The sequence below is a fragment of the Poeciliopsis prolifica genome, unplaced genomic scaffold, assembly GCF_027474105.1.
Source record: "Poeciliopsis prolifica strain line A6 unplaced genomic scaffold, Auburn_PproV2 SCAFFOLD060, whole genome shotgun sequence".
Taxonomy (NCBI): domain Eukaryota; kingdom Metazoa; phylum Chordata; class Actinopteri; order Cyprinodontiformes; family Poeciliidae; genus Poeciliopsis; species Poeciliopsis prolifica.
The window spans coordinates 1,009,316-1,025,779 of record NW_026562435.1 but is presented as its reverse complement, the minus strand read 5'-3'; the positions used below and the strand labels follow the sequence as shown (position 1 = coordinate 1,025,779).

Sequence of the window (16,464 nt, the reverse complement as noted above, 5' to 3'; positions counted from 1 at the left end):
CACTGAGAATATGTTGATAATATGTTATTAGGATGACAAAGGTGAAATCAATCCCTGTCCCCATGCTCAGAGAACAGTTTTTCTAAATGAATTTCTGAAGGAGGCACCATCTTTTTCTGGAGTTGTTGTTTCAGCATGCTTCTCAGCAGGGGAGGTCGTCAGCTGGGTCTGTGCTCTCCCAGCTGGAAACATGACGGCATGGCAATAAGGCCTTCAGCATCGGGGAAACAGGGCTCTAAATCCACACTAAATACTGATCTCACAGACTATTAGAAATGGCAGAGGAGACTACTTCAGAGTGTTTCTCCTCACTCTGCAGTCCCACATGCTGTAAAAACATGTAACAAACCAGCCAGCTCCTCCTCTAATGACGAGGCTTTGACTGAGTGTTCCCCAGGGAGCATTCGTCTCCATTTGCAGGTCCTGTGCACTTCTGGGACCATCACAGTCAGACCTGACCAGGTATTGCATGTAAGCAATTTGATTGGCAGCAGAATGGATTCATTGATTGGTCTGTGGATTTCTGCTACAAGATGAGCAAAGGTGGTACTTGTGGGACACATACGGCTTCAACTGGACGAAGCAACCAGCAATGAACAGATAAACCGAGAAATTTCAGAGATATTAGCTGCCCGAGACATCATCATCACCAAAAGTACCTGTGTGCTCAGCTTCCCATGTTCCCATTCAAAAGTGAGGAACACACCACCATTGGCTAGAACCAAACTACACATCAACCGGCTGGAGTGAGACTTGATAATGGTTCTGAATTACAGATTAAAGTGATCACATCTGGCTGGAACTGATGATGATTAACAAATGTTAGGTTTTCATACAGAGGAAGCCGCTGAAGAGAGGGTTACCATGACGACACAGAGCTCCACACAGAGCTCCATGTGGACTTTCTTTATTAAAGAACTATGCAATAACACAAACTTCTGTTGAGTTAGAAGTGAATTACATTTACCTTTAAATGCTACAGAAGGGCACTAGACTATAATAAATTCAGAGTGATTACAGATTAATCACTATAAATTTACATTTGCAAAGCTGGTTGCCGACATGCAGTAATAAACCTGCAGCTGTAATTGCAGCAGCAAATGTTTCTTCTCCAAACTATTCACTCAGAAGGGATAAAAGCATGCTGCACCTTTCAGAGATTTTTTCAGACAGAAATTTTACAGGTCTGTCTTCACATTCATCTCTATCAACAATGATTTAATTAATGAGATACTGTAGCATTTCATTTCCATTTGGGATCAATGAAGTGTTTTTGAATCTGTATTGAATTTGAAAACCAGATCATTTTTTCCTCCAACTAATAACTGTGAGGTGTTTAGTGCTAATCTATCACATCAAATATGTGGTTGCACTGTATTACAACCACATTTATTGGATTGTATGAAGTACAATACAAGCACACAGTGAAACACATATTGAAACATGTTTTATATTCAAATACAACATATTGACTTCTTCCACGTTGCCCATGTAGACCACTGCTGTTCTAGAACCAGCTTCGTTGACATTTTATAACCAAGTGGAACATTTTTCAATCTTATCATTCTTGACTAAACACCTCTGGTTGACTCTCATCCTTTTCATGCCAAAATGTATCAGTACAAGAATAATTGGCAGCTTTGGAACTGCAAGCAGACCCAAAATGAAACAATGGTACAGAACTCCACATACCAGCAAAAGATACACAGCTGATGCTCAAAGTCTCGTTTATAACAAACAGGAGGCCGATCAGCAGCTGTCTGTTAGCGTTCCGGTTTATAGGAGCTGCTTTTGAAGAACCTATGAGTTTAGTGAAGTTGTCTGTTATTGATTGGTGTGCTCCTCCAAACCCTGACATGGCCCCCTAATGGAGACCACCGGCTGCTCTGCAATGCAACAAATTGTGTTCAAGCCAAGTCTGGGGCCTCAGGTTTGAGTCCAGGTGCTGCAGCAGCAGCTTCCAGGACTGACGGCTGCTTGCAGCATCTGCGGCCTCTCAGACTTCTGTGAATTTCAAAGAAGCCCTTTTATCTCCACAAACTCTTAGTGAAGTAAGAGATTTTGTGACCATTATGAATAAAATATGAGATCATGTTAAACTTAAATATTTCTGGATATTCATATTGGACATATTTGAAGAAATGTTTTTTGTTTTTTTGTTTTTTGTGAGTGATTTCTGGCTCATCTTCAATGAGCAAAAAAAGCCATTAACTGTAAATGTCCTTCAATTTCTAAAAGCACTCTAAACAGCAGGAACCTGTTGTTAAACAGCATAATTAAGTCAACATAATCATAATGTTTTTCACAAAGCCTCAAACTACATATGGATAATGTTAGAAAGCTGAATAGAATCTTCTGTTATTGGCACATTTATTGCTTCTTGGAAAGAAAATGAACAGCTTAGAATGTAAAATGTTTGCTCTAACACAGATGGCCTGCAAATTTAGTGGTTGCATCAAGTCTTTCATTGCCTTTAATAAGCAGAAAAATCAAAGGCCTTATTCTGGTGCATAAAGTGGAAAAAGATGGTGGTATGGTTAAGTTGACACATTAGTCTTGGAGGTAAATGTGGAACTTAAACTCGAAACACTACTGCATGTGCACTGAAGTCATACACTACACCCAAAAAGATGAAAACTGAAATGGATAATATATGCAAGCACAGTGACATACTGTGGATTTTATGAATCAATCATTTCACAGGCAAAACCTCATCGTACAAAGCCTGGTATAATCTGTTTTATGTGTTTGTTTAATGAAAGTTAAAGTCTTGGTCTAGTTCCTTCTTGTTTTTGAGTAACTACATATTGATCTTCCTCACATGTACGACACTTTCCCACTGCAATCATTTCACCTAACAAAGTGAAACAATTGCTTTATAAAATCACCCTTCCATCACCTGAAGAACATCTCCAGGATTAAAGGACTAAAGTCTCAGCAGGATGTAGAGAAACTCATCCATTCATGTCTTTAGTCACATTGATTACTGCAGCAGTGTCTTTTCAGGACTGAATAAAAAAAATCCATCCTCCAGCTGCAGCTGATCCAGAACGCTGCTGTTGATGTTCTGACTAAAACCAGGAAGATAGAGTGCATCACCTAAAGTCCTTCCACTGACAGTATAGACTTTAAAATACTGTTGTTAGTTCCTAAATCACTGAACACCACAATACATTAATGATCTGCTGTTCTTGGATCAACCTTCCAAACCTCCCAGGTCTTCTGGTTCTGCTCTGCATGAAGAAAAACCAAACATGAAGAAGCAGTGTTCAGCTTCTATTCTATGCACCACAAATCTAGAAAACTGTACCACAGCCGAAACACGGAGTTCCTTTAAATCTAGACTGAAACCCCCCACATGTTTAGAATTGCTTTTGAATCATGATAAATGGAGCACTGACCAACATATTTAACATTCATAAGCTATGCTTTAATCTCTTCTGGCATCACATTTCACTTTTTACACTCTGATTTTTCACTGTAACATATCAGCCTCAAAAGCGAAGTTAGAACTTCATAAAATTACCAAACCTTTTACATTATTGCAATTGATTCTAGGAGTTGGGACAAAGTTAACTATTACAGTGTTGGATCTGCTTAACCAGAGTGGCAAACTACGAGAACTATGAGAGATTCATTTTTAATCGCACTTGAGAAGCCTTTGCTTTCCCAATTATATTGGACTAGTGCGGTCAAAATAAATATTGACATTGACATCAGATGTGTCCAGTAGCACCTGGCTGGAATAGTTTGGAGTTAGTTTACCTGCTGTGCCACTGGAAGTTATGAATGGTTTGCCCTACATAACATCGAGAGCTAAACTTGTGGGTTTATAAATGTAACACCAGAAAGTGAAAGTGAAAGCCTGTGCAGAAAATGTTTTTCTAATGTCATTGACAGTTTCATTAATATGAATATTTGCACTTTTGCTTTTATGCATTCCGAATTAGCAGCATGCTTTTGCAGGTTAAATATAAGTTTCACAGTTTGTAATGGCAATGAAGTGACACCCAGAAGTCTGCAGAACTTTGTACATTATGGCACAATTGGTGAAGCCCGATAGAAGGAAGAGCCTAAAGGAGAAAGGTGAAGTGGCATGACCAAGATTTATTTAAAATTTAAGGCTTGACTTAAATTTTTAAACATCATTTTACCCCAACTAAAGATGTAAACACACAAGAATCCCACACAAGACCAAAGGACGACTAGAACTTAAATACTACGTGAGACAGATGAGAAGGCAACTGATAAAAAACATGAGCTAAATTAAGAGGAAGAAGGCTGAGCTGAGGAACTTTGAGGAAGCAAACTCAGATTTCCAAATCTGAGTTTGGAAAAATTGCAGACCAGAATTAAAACCTGACAATCAGTATAACATACACTAACTGAACTTATTGAGGAGAATTCTAACTACAAATAAAAAGAGATTTACTGTAAGTAAATCTCAAAAGATTAAGATTAAGAGATTAATAGATCTCAAAAGATTATTTAATACTATAAATGACATAACAAAGCAGCAGTGTTGTTTCAGCGTTCTCAACATGTGTCCACTACTAGTACTTGACATTTGGAATGTGAAGAAGAGGGTTTGGTAGTGTACAGATAGGCAAAACCTTCGATTTTCAGGGATTACAAAAAAAAAAAAGAAAAAAAAAAGGATGAGATTTTCTCATAGTTCTATGTCAATAGTAGCTTCTTTTCAGAACTTTGGATCAAGTAGCAGTAGAGAACTGGACAGGGTGAATCCTGCTCTAGTATTGTGGGCTTGATTACTCTCCTCATCTATAATCTACAGAGCAGCAAAAAAATGCTCAAACCTGCTTTTGATCAGCTAATCAAATACATGTGGCTGATATGGAAACAGTTAGAGTGTGCTTTCTCTTTTTACATGCAACAATCTGTTTCTGTAAATCTGAGGCTGGATTTTGATGAAACATCATAACCCCAAAAAACTGAATGTTGATGCTCTTTTTAAAAACATTATTGTGGACTTTGCTCCACAAATCAACAGCTAAACGCCCTTCGCTGAAGTTTACAGATTACAAATACACAATGAAATTGTGTTGGTTCAAACACAGCTCAGGTTTTCCAAGTAAACAGTTTAATGATTGTTCAGCATCCCAACACCGATTGTTCCAACTCTGTGAAGGAATAGTACCGTCCTTTATAAATGAATGTGATTAAGCCTTAATGGCTTCCAAGCATGATGAAGCAGCTAATTTTAGTGTGGATGCAAATGGAAGTAGGGGGGCAATTAACATGTCTATTACTGCCATAAACTGTGAATAACAATGAAAAGCAGACACCATTTATTGTCAAAGCATCCAGCAGAAAAGCAGATCGCTTTAAGAGCCGCAGGAGGAGGAGAGCCAGTGTGAATGCTCAAATCAAACACAGCAGGGGTTTACGGTCACAAAGACCCCCACGACTACAACATCAGACAAGGAGGTCCCCGTCGACAGTCAAGGTCAGCTGGACTCTCAATGTAATTTCATTTCATTTATAGTGTTTATTTTTTAACTGTGTAGTTTGACCTCAGCAAATTAATCAGCTGATCTGGAGCAGAGCCAATGAATTAATAACAGCTGCTCTGCCCTGAGGAGCTCCTGCCAAGAAATGCAGTAAAAAAATAACAATCTAATATTTCTCAGCATTAAACATTACTCGTTTTCTTTATTTTATCAGAACTTCTAAAAATCCATGTGATTCTGTGAAGCTCCAGTTTGTGTTTTATTGTTCCTGTTCTGCTCCAGATGTAGAACTAGTTGAAGAACAATCAGAGGGGGGGTTAAATCACAACTACTCCCCCCATCATTTTACTGAGACAGACATAAAATTGCCAGGGAGAGGGAGAAGGTTTTCTTTCTCATGATGGTGCAGCAAAGCTAGACTGTAATTTCGAGTTTCTTCAGTTGAATCCTGTGTGGCTCACATACGTTTCCTCTTAATTACATGCGGGCGAGAGGGGAGACTGCAGACGTTTCAGAATCAGGACTAGAGTTCCAACAAAGAGTTACTATGCAAAGCTGTATTTGTTTAGCTCTTATCTTTAATATCCTGAATTTCATAAGTAGAAAGAATCCTGCTGCAGCCTGAGATGGATTCAATGTCACAATTTAGATTTTATTTTGACAATACACAGAGAGACCCGTTGAAAGATGAGGCTATGCTTAAAAAACCCCCCCAGATACATTCATAGCAACTTTGATCCAATAATATGGCTGCTCGTCATAGCCCTATTGTTGTGAGGACAACAATATGGCTGTTGTTAAATCACAATAAATGGTGATTTATTTTGTGCTGCTGGCCTGCTCCAGACCAGGCTAGAAGCCTGGAGCCTCATCTGTTCACCCTGCATTAAAATACTGCTAAATCAGGCAAGTACTATTATTATGTTAAAATTATGATGGTGGAAAACACAATTATCAGTTTTAAAACAATCAATGTGGACTATGTTACACATGCTAGACGTCAGTCATCAAGAACACATTGTGAACAAAACAGTATGTTAATCAGCTGTGAGTTTCCCCACCCTCAAGGTCAAATGCTCTGATGAATTAAATTTAATTTCTCATCCAGATTAATTCAAACACAAAGTTTACCATTTTAAACTCTCTATGGATTCTGTATGATGTCAACTAGCATATTTAGCTGAAAACAAAATTTTGGCTAAATTTCAGTCAGAATTTTTTGTTTTTCCTTCAGCACCAGTTTGGTTCATCATCTGAAGATGTTTGAAGGAGCTGCATTCATCTTTTCAAACAATTATACACAAATGTAGACGTGATGGAAATTCACAACCATCCCACTCCTGAGGAAGGAGACCGGTTCTGGTCCAGAATGTGTGAGGTAGATAGATGCCAGAAAAAAAGCCAAAGACCTTGTGAAGAATTTGCTGAAGCTGGGGAGACAGAGTCGTTATTCACAGGGTTATGTGTCCTGTACTGACATGAGCTGGAAGGCAACTCAGTGAGGAGGAAACAATTACTCCAAAAAGAAACATAAAAAGTCCAATTAAAATTTTCCAATGCACACAGAACATTCCTGAGACGTGTTCTGTGGTCTGATGAAAGTAAAGTGGAACCGGTTGCTCGCTGGTTGAGCACCAGTCTCAACTGTGATTTATATGAGCTCATATAAATCATCATCTTAAATACCACAAGCGTAATGATCACTGCTCACGTACATCTGAGGCTACTTGTTAGCCCTTTTTTCTCGTTGTTTCTCGCAGACTAACATCCTGTTGCTCTGAATGTTGCTGGACAAACTGTTGCTGGGCAGCAGACAGCTGATTGAACCCAAGCAGGTGTACCCTGAAAGAAGGTTGTGAAAAGCTGCATTCGCCTCCCCCCATTCAGCTGCTGTAACATCCTACCAATCAGAGTCCACAATATTGCTTTATCACCATATTCTGACAATAAAGAGTTTTGCATGCTAAACAGCTGACATTTAATAAAGGCCCTTTAATTATCTCTTTGATGGCAGACGACTGGAAGACCTTTTGAAATGAAGTCATGAATTTAAATAACTCCAGGGGATATATGACACACCATGTGACCGTTTCACTCTCTTTATTTTGGCATTTAATAAATGACTCTCAAAAGAGAACAGTGAGATGAGGATGTGTCAAGGAAGAATTCATTCAGATCTCTGTTTACTTAATGTGCCCTGTAGGAGCACAGACAAAATTAGTTTTGTTATTTAAAACCAATTTATTCACTCAATAAACCATCTGGCCTTGAGTGGAACACACTGACCAATCACCTAATTACTTCAGCTGATGACCTTTTGTCAAATTTACAAATCTGGCATTTCCCTTATACATTCTAAACTCAAGAGTGCTTGACCTTCACTGGAACATAATTTGGAATGATATATGTGTCATGCAATGGCTTTTTAATTGTCATTAATTCAGACTTTAAGTGAACAATTGGGCTAAACTGAATTAAATGAAAGAGCATATCATGTAGATCTGCTTGATTTTACTTTGTAAAAAATTTAATTTTCAGAACTGTCTGCCCTAATAATATTCTAGTCAGAAAATATTGCCTCTTATTTGTTGGAAACTGAAAACTATTGATGAGGAAACCGTGGCGTTGAACCTTTACCTTAACTATTTTCCGATTTTAATCACCTTATGCTGGATTAATATTCCCCATCTGTTGACCATCCCACCAAGCACAGTACCTGTCCACCATAGTCCTTGTAGTGCAGGTGTATCATCATTTATTTATTTATTTTTTTACTATGTATGTGATTCAAAAAGTGCAACAAGCCCCCGAATCTCTGAGATTCATTCACAAACCACTATAATGTCCATTGTTCATTCCTGCTTTTCCTTCATATCTGCAGCAGATTTACAAAGCAGGTTACACTAAAACTAAAACGATGCCCATCATGTCTAGTAGATGGGAGCAAGTTGTACGACTCTGTATCAATGTGCAGTAGGCCTCTCTTCGCCTGTAATCACAGCAGATCATTGAAATGGAGAAATAACTGTTTCACTTCAAATGTTTACATTTAGCAGAGAGGTCCATGTGATCACAAGTCCTGAAAACTTTAAACCAACTTCTGCATGAAGGAATAACTTTAGAGTGGTAGTTCTAATTCTGGAACTGACGCTGCAGATTGCAAAAGAATCGTTAAGCGTTGCAATGATGCATCCTTTTTCAGATGGAAAAATAATCAACTAAAGTTAAAAATCTGTTCGATAATATTTTCCATGTAGTTCTTAGAAATATATTGTACTAACTTGCAGTCATGCCAATTTCTGCGATTCTCCTATATTGCAGTGTAATCAAAAACCCCTTTCAGAAAACTGTTGTGTGTGTGTGAGTGGTGTGTGTGTGTGTGTGTGTGTGTGTGGAGGGAGTGGGGGTGCGGGTGCGTGTGTGTGTGTGTCATTTCCATTAAAAAACAGGTCTGGTCTTTGAGAATCAAAAGCTTTATGCATAAATACACAAAATACTGGCAAACTATGGAATGTTGTCAAAGTTTGTCAGTACAGTAAAATATTAGGATATTTCAAAGCAGACCTTCCATTTATCTACTTTCAGAAGTAGAAGCCCAGAACATTGTGAATTGATTAAAGATTTAAATGACACAATGCAATAGGGAACTCCAGTGTTGCCATAAATTAACATCATTTGATGTTTAGGGTTGATATTTAACAAAATCCTCAAATGAATTTGGCTAAATACTATTATTTAGCTAAATTTGTATTTTGCTAAATATCAACTTGCTTGAAACACTTTTATGCAAGAATATTTAGTGCTATCCTGATTTGAATTATTAATTTGTAATTCTGATGAAATGTAACTTAAATTTTGCTTAATATTTGACTTTTCTGAATTGACAGCTGAGAAACTATATTGCACTGAAAAACTATTTCTTTTGAACAGGAACGCCACAGTCCAGCAGACCCCCAAAATAATAAATATATTAATCATGTCCCCCGCAGACGACCTACAGACAGGGCAGCGCATCTCAAACAGCCAGCAGACATAAAATTAATAGATTTAACAAATTCATTTTATAGGCATCTCCCTTAATATTCTTTCTGTTCTCTGTGGAGTTGAAAGTGTTCATCAGTGCATCCGTTTTTCTCAAAGGCTGACAGGAAGAAAAACAACGAGCAAAACATGTTTAAACTCCCACTGATGCGCTGCTGTGTTTGAGTGACTCTTCAATAACAGAAATCCAAAGTTAATGAGCTGAAGACTAAAAAAAAAAAATACATAAAGAAAAAGTTCCTTGCTAGTTTGCCAAGAACAAATTTAAAGTAATTTACAACTAATTATTTTCACCCTGTAGGAATCTTATGAACCATTGTGAATTATTAACTAAAGCAGAACATGTTCGATTCTGCACATAAAGATCCACGAAGCAAGATAAATTTTACTGAAAGCAAATAGCGGATCTCAATTTTTTTATATACTGATATCGTGAGTGTTTAATATTTAAGCCATTTTCCAAAATGTAAACGCAGACAGCGTCTCAGGGTTGGCAGAAAACTGCTCAGCAGTAAACAGAGTTTGACAGGAGCTTCCTCTGTCCAGTGTGTACCTGAACACTCCGGCTGGTGTCTGTGGCATGATGAAGCTTTTTTCCAGATCACGGAGCACATCGTTCAGCATGCGTACGTGGGAGGGGTCACGCTCTTTGGGGTCATTTGCTGGGCGCATGGCTTCGGACTGGAAGAACGCTGCGTGGTCCCTGAGAGCGGAGGCTGAGGACAGCAGGGCAGGCGATACCGCGTTCTTATCTGAGTAATAACAAGAAGGAAATAAGACAACCTTAAGATACCTCACCGTGGCTTTAACATATAAAAATCTATTTATATGAATTTGATGTATAATATTCCAACAACCTTTTGTAGGGTATTTTACTGCAATGGATTCCCAACAAGTGTCTCCTGGTTCTAGATAGAGGAAGCTTATTTTGGAAAACAACCCACTTGACTTTTTGTCATGCTTTGTCCACTGATATCCTTGGATGGAAACGCTTTTAGGACTACACTGAACAGAACATGACCACCATCTTGTGTTGTGCATTTATTAACTCATAGACTTGGACTATAAAATGTTGAAAATGTATAAATCTCATAGTCAAATGTACAGGGTGGGCCACCGGGGTGGAGCCAGTTTCTATTGGTAAAAAGATTTTACCAATGCAAATCAAAGTACATAAATATGTACTCCTTTCCATCAGCAGGTCTGATATGATGCAGGTCTACTATGCTACCTGGTTGGTAGCTCTGTGTTGTCCACAAAAAGTACCATAACTTCATATTTTTCAAATACTTGAGTTTTGTTCATTTTCATAAAATCCTAGAATATTTATACAGTTGTCACGGATTTGGAGTTTTAAATAAAGTACAATGTTTGCGAAACACACATTTCTTAAAACAACAACAAACAAACAAACAAAAAAACAACACACAAATAACAGAAACTAAAAATCTGTGGGGCCCTTAACTGTTGGGGGTCTCAGGGCTCCTGCATTGTTAACCATTTCTAAAGTCTGACCCAGGAAAGCCAGGAAACTTTATGTGGTTTCTCCTTTAAACTGTTTTTGACTTTTTGTTTGGTTCTGCGTTTTGTTCTTAAAAACAAAAATGAATAAGTATAGCTAGAAAAAAGAAAAATACATATATACATATATACTATATATATAAATAAATCTGAAAGATGTTGCACGGATTTGTAAACGGCACCATCCGCCCTTATTTAGATTTTTCCCCTGGAGAAGGGGAAAAAAAATTAATAGGTTAAAAGAGCAAGCCATTAATAAACTAAAAACCCATTTTGTTTGGAAGAAAAAAATCATATTTCTGTTTTGTTATCTCCTGCTGGTTGACACCCGCCGCCATGGGGATGCTCTAGCAGGTAATCTGACACAGATCCCTCCCTACACACGGTGCTGCTGTTCAGCTGTTCACAGAGCTTGAACAGATGAACGAGACAATAGAGGTTTTCTGCTTGGATAAAAACATCACAACGTTAAGTTGCTTGAAACGTCTCCTTTTAACTGTCGAGAGGCCTTCATCTGTTCACTTCTGCATCTCCATGTGAGAACAAATTCAGGAGCACGACTCCTACAGAGCGTTCCTCTCTGCTACGTCTCCCTGTGAAGGGCTCACTCTGCAGCAGTTACTCTGTCGAGGTGGAGGTGAAACAGTTGCACTGCGCTCACAGAGAGTACGGCTTCATCCATTCATACAGATGAGCGCAGCCACTACTGATTTTGTGTGTTTGGCACTTTGTAGGGAAAAGAAAGAACGCCTAATGTGGTGCAGACACCCCGTTTCCATGTGCGCTCACAATACTGCAGCCGTTCCAGTAACAAAGCTTTACAGGTATGACACAGAATCAAAGCAAAGGGAGGTTATTCATTCTGACAGGTGGTCCTTATTTAAAGAAGTCAGTAAATGTTGCACACTCTAGTTATAGTTGCACACTCTAGTTATAGTCTACTTCCCTATGAGTGAAGTGACACCAGACATTATTCCCAAGAACAGCTTACCTTGAATAAAAAGTTAATTGGAGAGGAGAAAGGGGCTTAAAGAAGTGTGAAAATGATGCAGCTCAGCTAAAAACGTTCTAAATGCTTCAAAATGGAAACCAGAACAAAAAGACATGGAGGAAAATGGAACTGTTCGAGTGGATCAAAGAACAGCAAAAACTGACTGAGTCAGCCAGTTGTCTGCTCCAGGGTGAACTAAGAAGAATGGTGTAATGTTTAAACTCAACTATTTAAAGCCAACCTTTCGGCAAGTGGCCCGTTGCTGACGGCAGCTGAAGATATTACAGGTGGCGAAGAATTCAGGAGCTGGCCTTGACAGAAATGGAATATTTTAGAGACATTTGAAAGAGAGAATGGTTGTTTTTGGGACTAGAAGCTGCCAGCAGTTTGTCAGATGATCCCCAAGATCTAATCACTGCAATTCTGCCCTGTGGCATAGGAATGTATTCAGTTAAATACTGCTACACTTTCCAAAACATCTGCTCTGCCTGGCCATTGTCTTCCTATTTCAATAAATTCTCGTCTTTCAATGAATTCTCTTCTTCCTAGATATGTCCAGATTCCTCTGGACATATCCTGGCCAATCAGTGAACAGAAGGAGGAGTTGTAATTGATGCAGTAGAGTTTCTGCGATGTTTGAGAATTGTATCTGTGGTCATAGTTTGGATATGGCACCGGAGGAACAGGATGAAAGCTATTCAGTCCATGTTGGACATTCTTCCAAATATTTAGCACTTAAAGTGAGAGCAAGAGGAATGTTTTTAGCCTGCAGTTGTCATTAACTGCCGTCTTGTTTGGCTCAGCACAGACAGTTTTCGGTAAGCTTCATAGTGTAGCTTCCTTCATGGTCAAACTGGAGCATTTCATACAATGTGGCCAAATGTTAGAGATTGGGTAAAATCGGATCCAATCGTTTTAACTTCAATGGAATCCAAACCTTCAGGAGGTAATCGTTTCTCAGCAGCCAAGAGTCCAGAACCCCTGAACAAAACAAGGCGAAGAACAAAGACCTGATTTGTACCAGGCTACAATGTAGCACACACAATTAGATCTTACACTGTGAGGGAAACCAATGACCCAATATTTTCTATTCCATCTATGTCCATATCTAATATTTTCACCTCATCTTATGCTATGCAATAAGATGCTACATCTGCTTAACATAAGATGGATGACTGTTAATGATTTTCTAGCAAGTTGAATAATTGGAGCAGCTCCAACTGATGGTATCCTGACCTACCTTCTAATTAAGTTAGCTGACAATTTTTGACTGCTGTTGGGCACTCAGAGCATAGAATTTTTTCGCCTTGATTTAACCTGATCATAGACGGTTCTTTAAAGTCACTGTGCATAACTTTTTATATTTTCTTTATACACTTATTCTAAGCTTATTTTTTTTTGCATTTTATGTTATTTTAACTAACTCAATGACTAAAGGCAATGAAACCTGAGTCCTTGTCGGTAATGGACACTTAGACAAGATTCAGTTATAGCAAAACGGTTATTTTAACAAACAGAGTCAGTCTGAATTGTATAATGGAAAATCTGTTGCCACTTCAAAACTTTTAGTTTGTCAGAATTGCTAGTTATTTCACCAGAGCAGCGTTTCAAAATCCACTTCTGGAGTGACAAGTGACTCACTCTCCTGAAGAAAAGTGGAGGTGACAATTTGTCACTTCTATTTAAATACATGGCTTTCAGTAGTTCACTGACTATAAAAAAAGAAAAAAAGGAAGAAAAGAAGAAAAGAGGTTTATTCTACAAACCATCAAGACAAGAAATCAAATTTATTTAGTAGATGTCATACTTTTGAACTTTCCCATTCTTCTTCCCATTTCTAAATCCTTTTTTTAATTTCTTCTCATCAGTCTGTTACCAGGTTATTTTAACTTTCACATTAATACATCGTAGGAATGGCGCTGCAGGTAAGCTATACAGCTAAGTTTGCTTCATATTGTCCAGTTTGGTGACAAGGTGGCAACATGTGATCATTTATTACAGTCAGAGTATGTGATTCTCATTTCTAACAATCAGACAATCTTCTGATCAGAAATGCTAAATCATATACATATTTGATAGTTTTCAAAACGTTTCCAGTCAGACCTGCCTTGTCGCATTTATCCGACTTAAATTAGAATACTATGAAAAGGATAATTAATGAAAACTCCTGGGGCCACAGGCTGATTGGCTCAGTGCAACATCGCATTGATGCAGTCAGTCAAGCCAGAGGCCCGAATACGACTGCATAGATGAGTTCCTACTTTTCAGAAGTCTGACGTTTGTGTTTATAGCATCTGTTTTTGTTTATTGTGTCATGAATGAGATGACATGCAAGAATTATTTATTTTTGACACAAAATACATACTTTTGGGGGGATAATAGTGGGAGATTTATGATTATCAACCCAAAGTGTAAAAATCCAGGTTTCAGCTGTCTTGATACGTTTATCTCAGAATCTGTTCTGTGTTATGAAACATTAACAGAAACCTGAAGACATCCTTCAATGAGGACTGAGAAGAAGCAAGCGAAGCCCAGGATTAATTCCAGTTTTATTATAAACATTATTGGGAAGGAGGCGAACTGTCACCCAAGATATTAATCAGCAGCTCTTGGTATGTCTTGATATCTCGGCGCCACAGCAGGTTTGGAACAGAATGTGACTCATCGGTGGGAAAAATGTGAAGACAGAGAGGCCAAAAATAGGCAGCGGGAGCTATTCTCCTACAAATTTAAATGGCTTGCCTCACAGCCAGCTGGGACTCATGAAATATTGTTTGATTGTTGTAATCCATCATATCTTTTGACACCCTGGGACATACATGGGAGAGTTTGCATTCATCTATGCAGTTGGGACTTGGACTCTTGAGATAAGAGCAGAAGGAAGAAGAAAAGTGAGAAAAACAAAATGCACTCAGGAGATGCTTTTATTTATCAAAAATAATTAATATTTTTCCACTAATCTCTACAGATACCACCAAACCTCGGGACTTTCCTGCATGTACATTAGTTTTAAATAATTTTGTCCCAAAAAAATTCTCCTTTATTTGGTTCATTAAGTAAGAATGAATGAAGAATAATGTTCTTTCTAACTGTACTTACAGTTAGTCTTTTTATATGTCATGCTATAATCTACTAGCAGCTTTTTCCTGTAGCTCTAATTACATGTGAGTAGACATCCACCCATTATATTCAGGAGAGGTGCACCATTTACACTCATCTATGTGAGGTCACGGTGATTTCTTGACCCTCTGCACATGCTGGTATTTTCAGTCTGCAACCTTAATATCCAGGATGGATGAGCAGACAGGTCCTGGGTTTGTGGTGGATCATTGGTTTCTCTGTCCTTCTCAAAAACAAAGCAAGTAGAGAGAAATGCCTCGGTGAACTTCAACTATATTACTCTGTACCAATAGGTGTCATCCAAACCCTTCACGTATTTGTGTTCTGGTCATTAACCTCTGCCTATCAGCCAGGATGTTCCTCCAATATCAGATTTCTATTTCTGTCTTTCCCACCTTCTGCTTTCATGTTGTGTGAGAAATAGACATTTGAGCTTGACTGCATACAAATTATTTGAAAGTTTCAGGATGTGTATCGGATTATAACAAAAGCCATAATCTTATCATTTGAAAATGAAAGAAGTATTTCAACATTAATACAATGTCAGTTTGCTGAAAAAAACGTGAGAGGAAAAAAAAAATATTGGGAAAATAACACTATTACTGTACGCCTGATATATTTTTTTTGTGATTAACTGATTACTAATTATACAGCGAAAAGTACCATCAATCCATCCAACCAAAGATTTTCTACTACCCTTGACCCTTGTGGGGTCGGGAGGTGCTGCTGCCTATCTCCAGCTAACATTCCGGGTGAGAGGCGGGGTCAGCCCGGACAGGTCAGCCCGGACAGGTCAGCCCGGACAGGTCAGCCAGGACAGGTCAGCCCGGACAGGTCAGCCCGGACAGGTCAGCCAGGACAGGTCAGCCAGGACAGGTCAGCCCGGACAGGTCGCCAGTCCGCCGCAGGGCAAAAAGTACCAAATAGAAAATTTTTCTAAAGAATGTGAATCAGTTGAAGTTGCAACAATCCCAGTTGAAGAGTTCTGTATATATCTTCAGACAATGATTTTATTTTTTATCTCTATGCAAAATGTATATATTTCTTTAATATATATATTTTAGCTCTCACTGACCTATTTAATCAAAATAGCTCTTTCTTTGGTCTGCATACTCCAGTTAACAATTAATTGATTACTAAATTAGTTGACAATTATGTCAATAATCAATTAATTTCAATTAATCTCATTAATTGTTTGAGCCTTTGAGAGATGCCCAAACAGTTTCACTAATAAAAACTGGCCAAAGTACAACTGGAAGTCTGGAGATTACTTTTAAAAATAATATCAATACTTTCTGCTACCCTGAGGTGAGATGGAAG

General features: G+C 38.3%; 1 protein-coding gene across 1 annotated transcript in view; it reads right to left on the bottom strand.

Moving 5' to 3' along the window:
• LOC129379684 (inactive N-acetylated-alpha-linked acidic dipeptidase-like protein 2) overlaps nt 1–16,464 on the bottom strand; it is a 312,373-nt gene that overhangs the window by 3,827 nt on the left and 292,082 nt on the right. Inside the window, exon 16 of the mRNA XM_055060485.1 lies at nt 10,066–10,264. Coding sequence (XP_054916460.1) covers nt 10,066–10,264 — 199 coding nt within the window. The remainder of the gene's footprint in view (nt 1–10,065; nt 10,265–16,464) is intronic.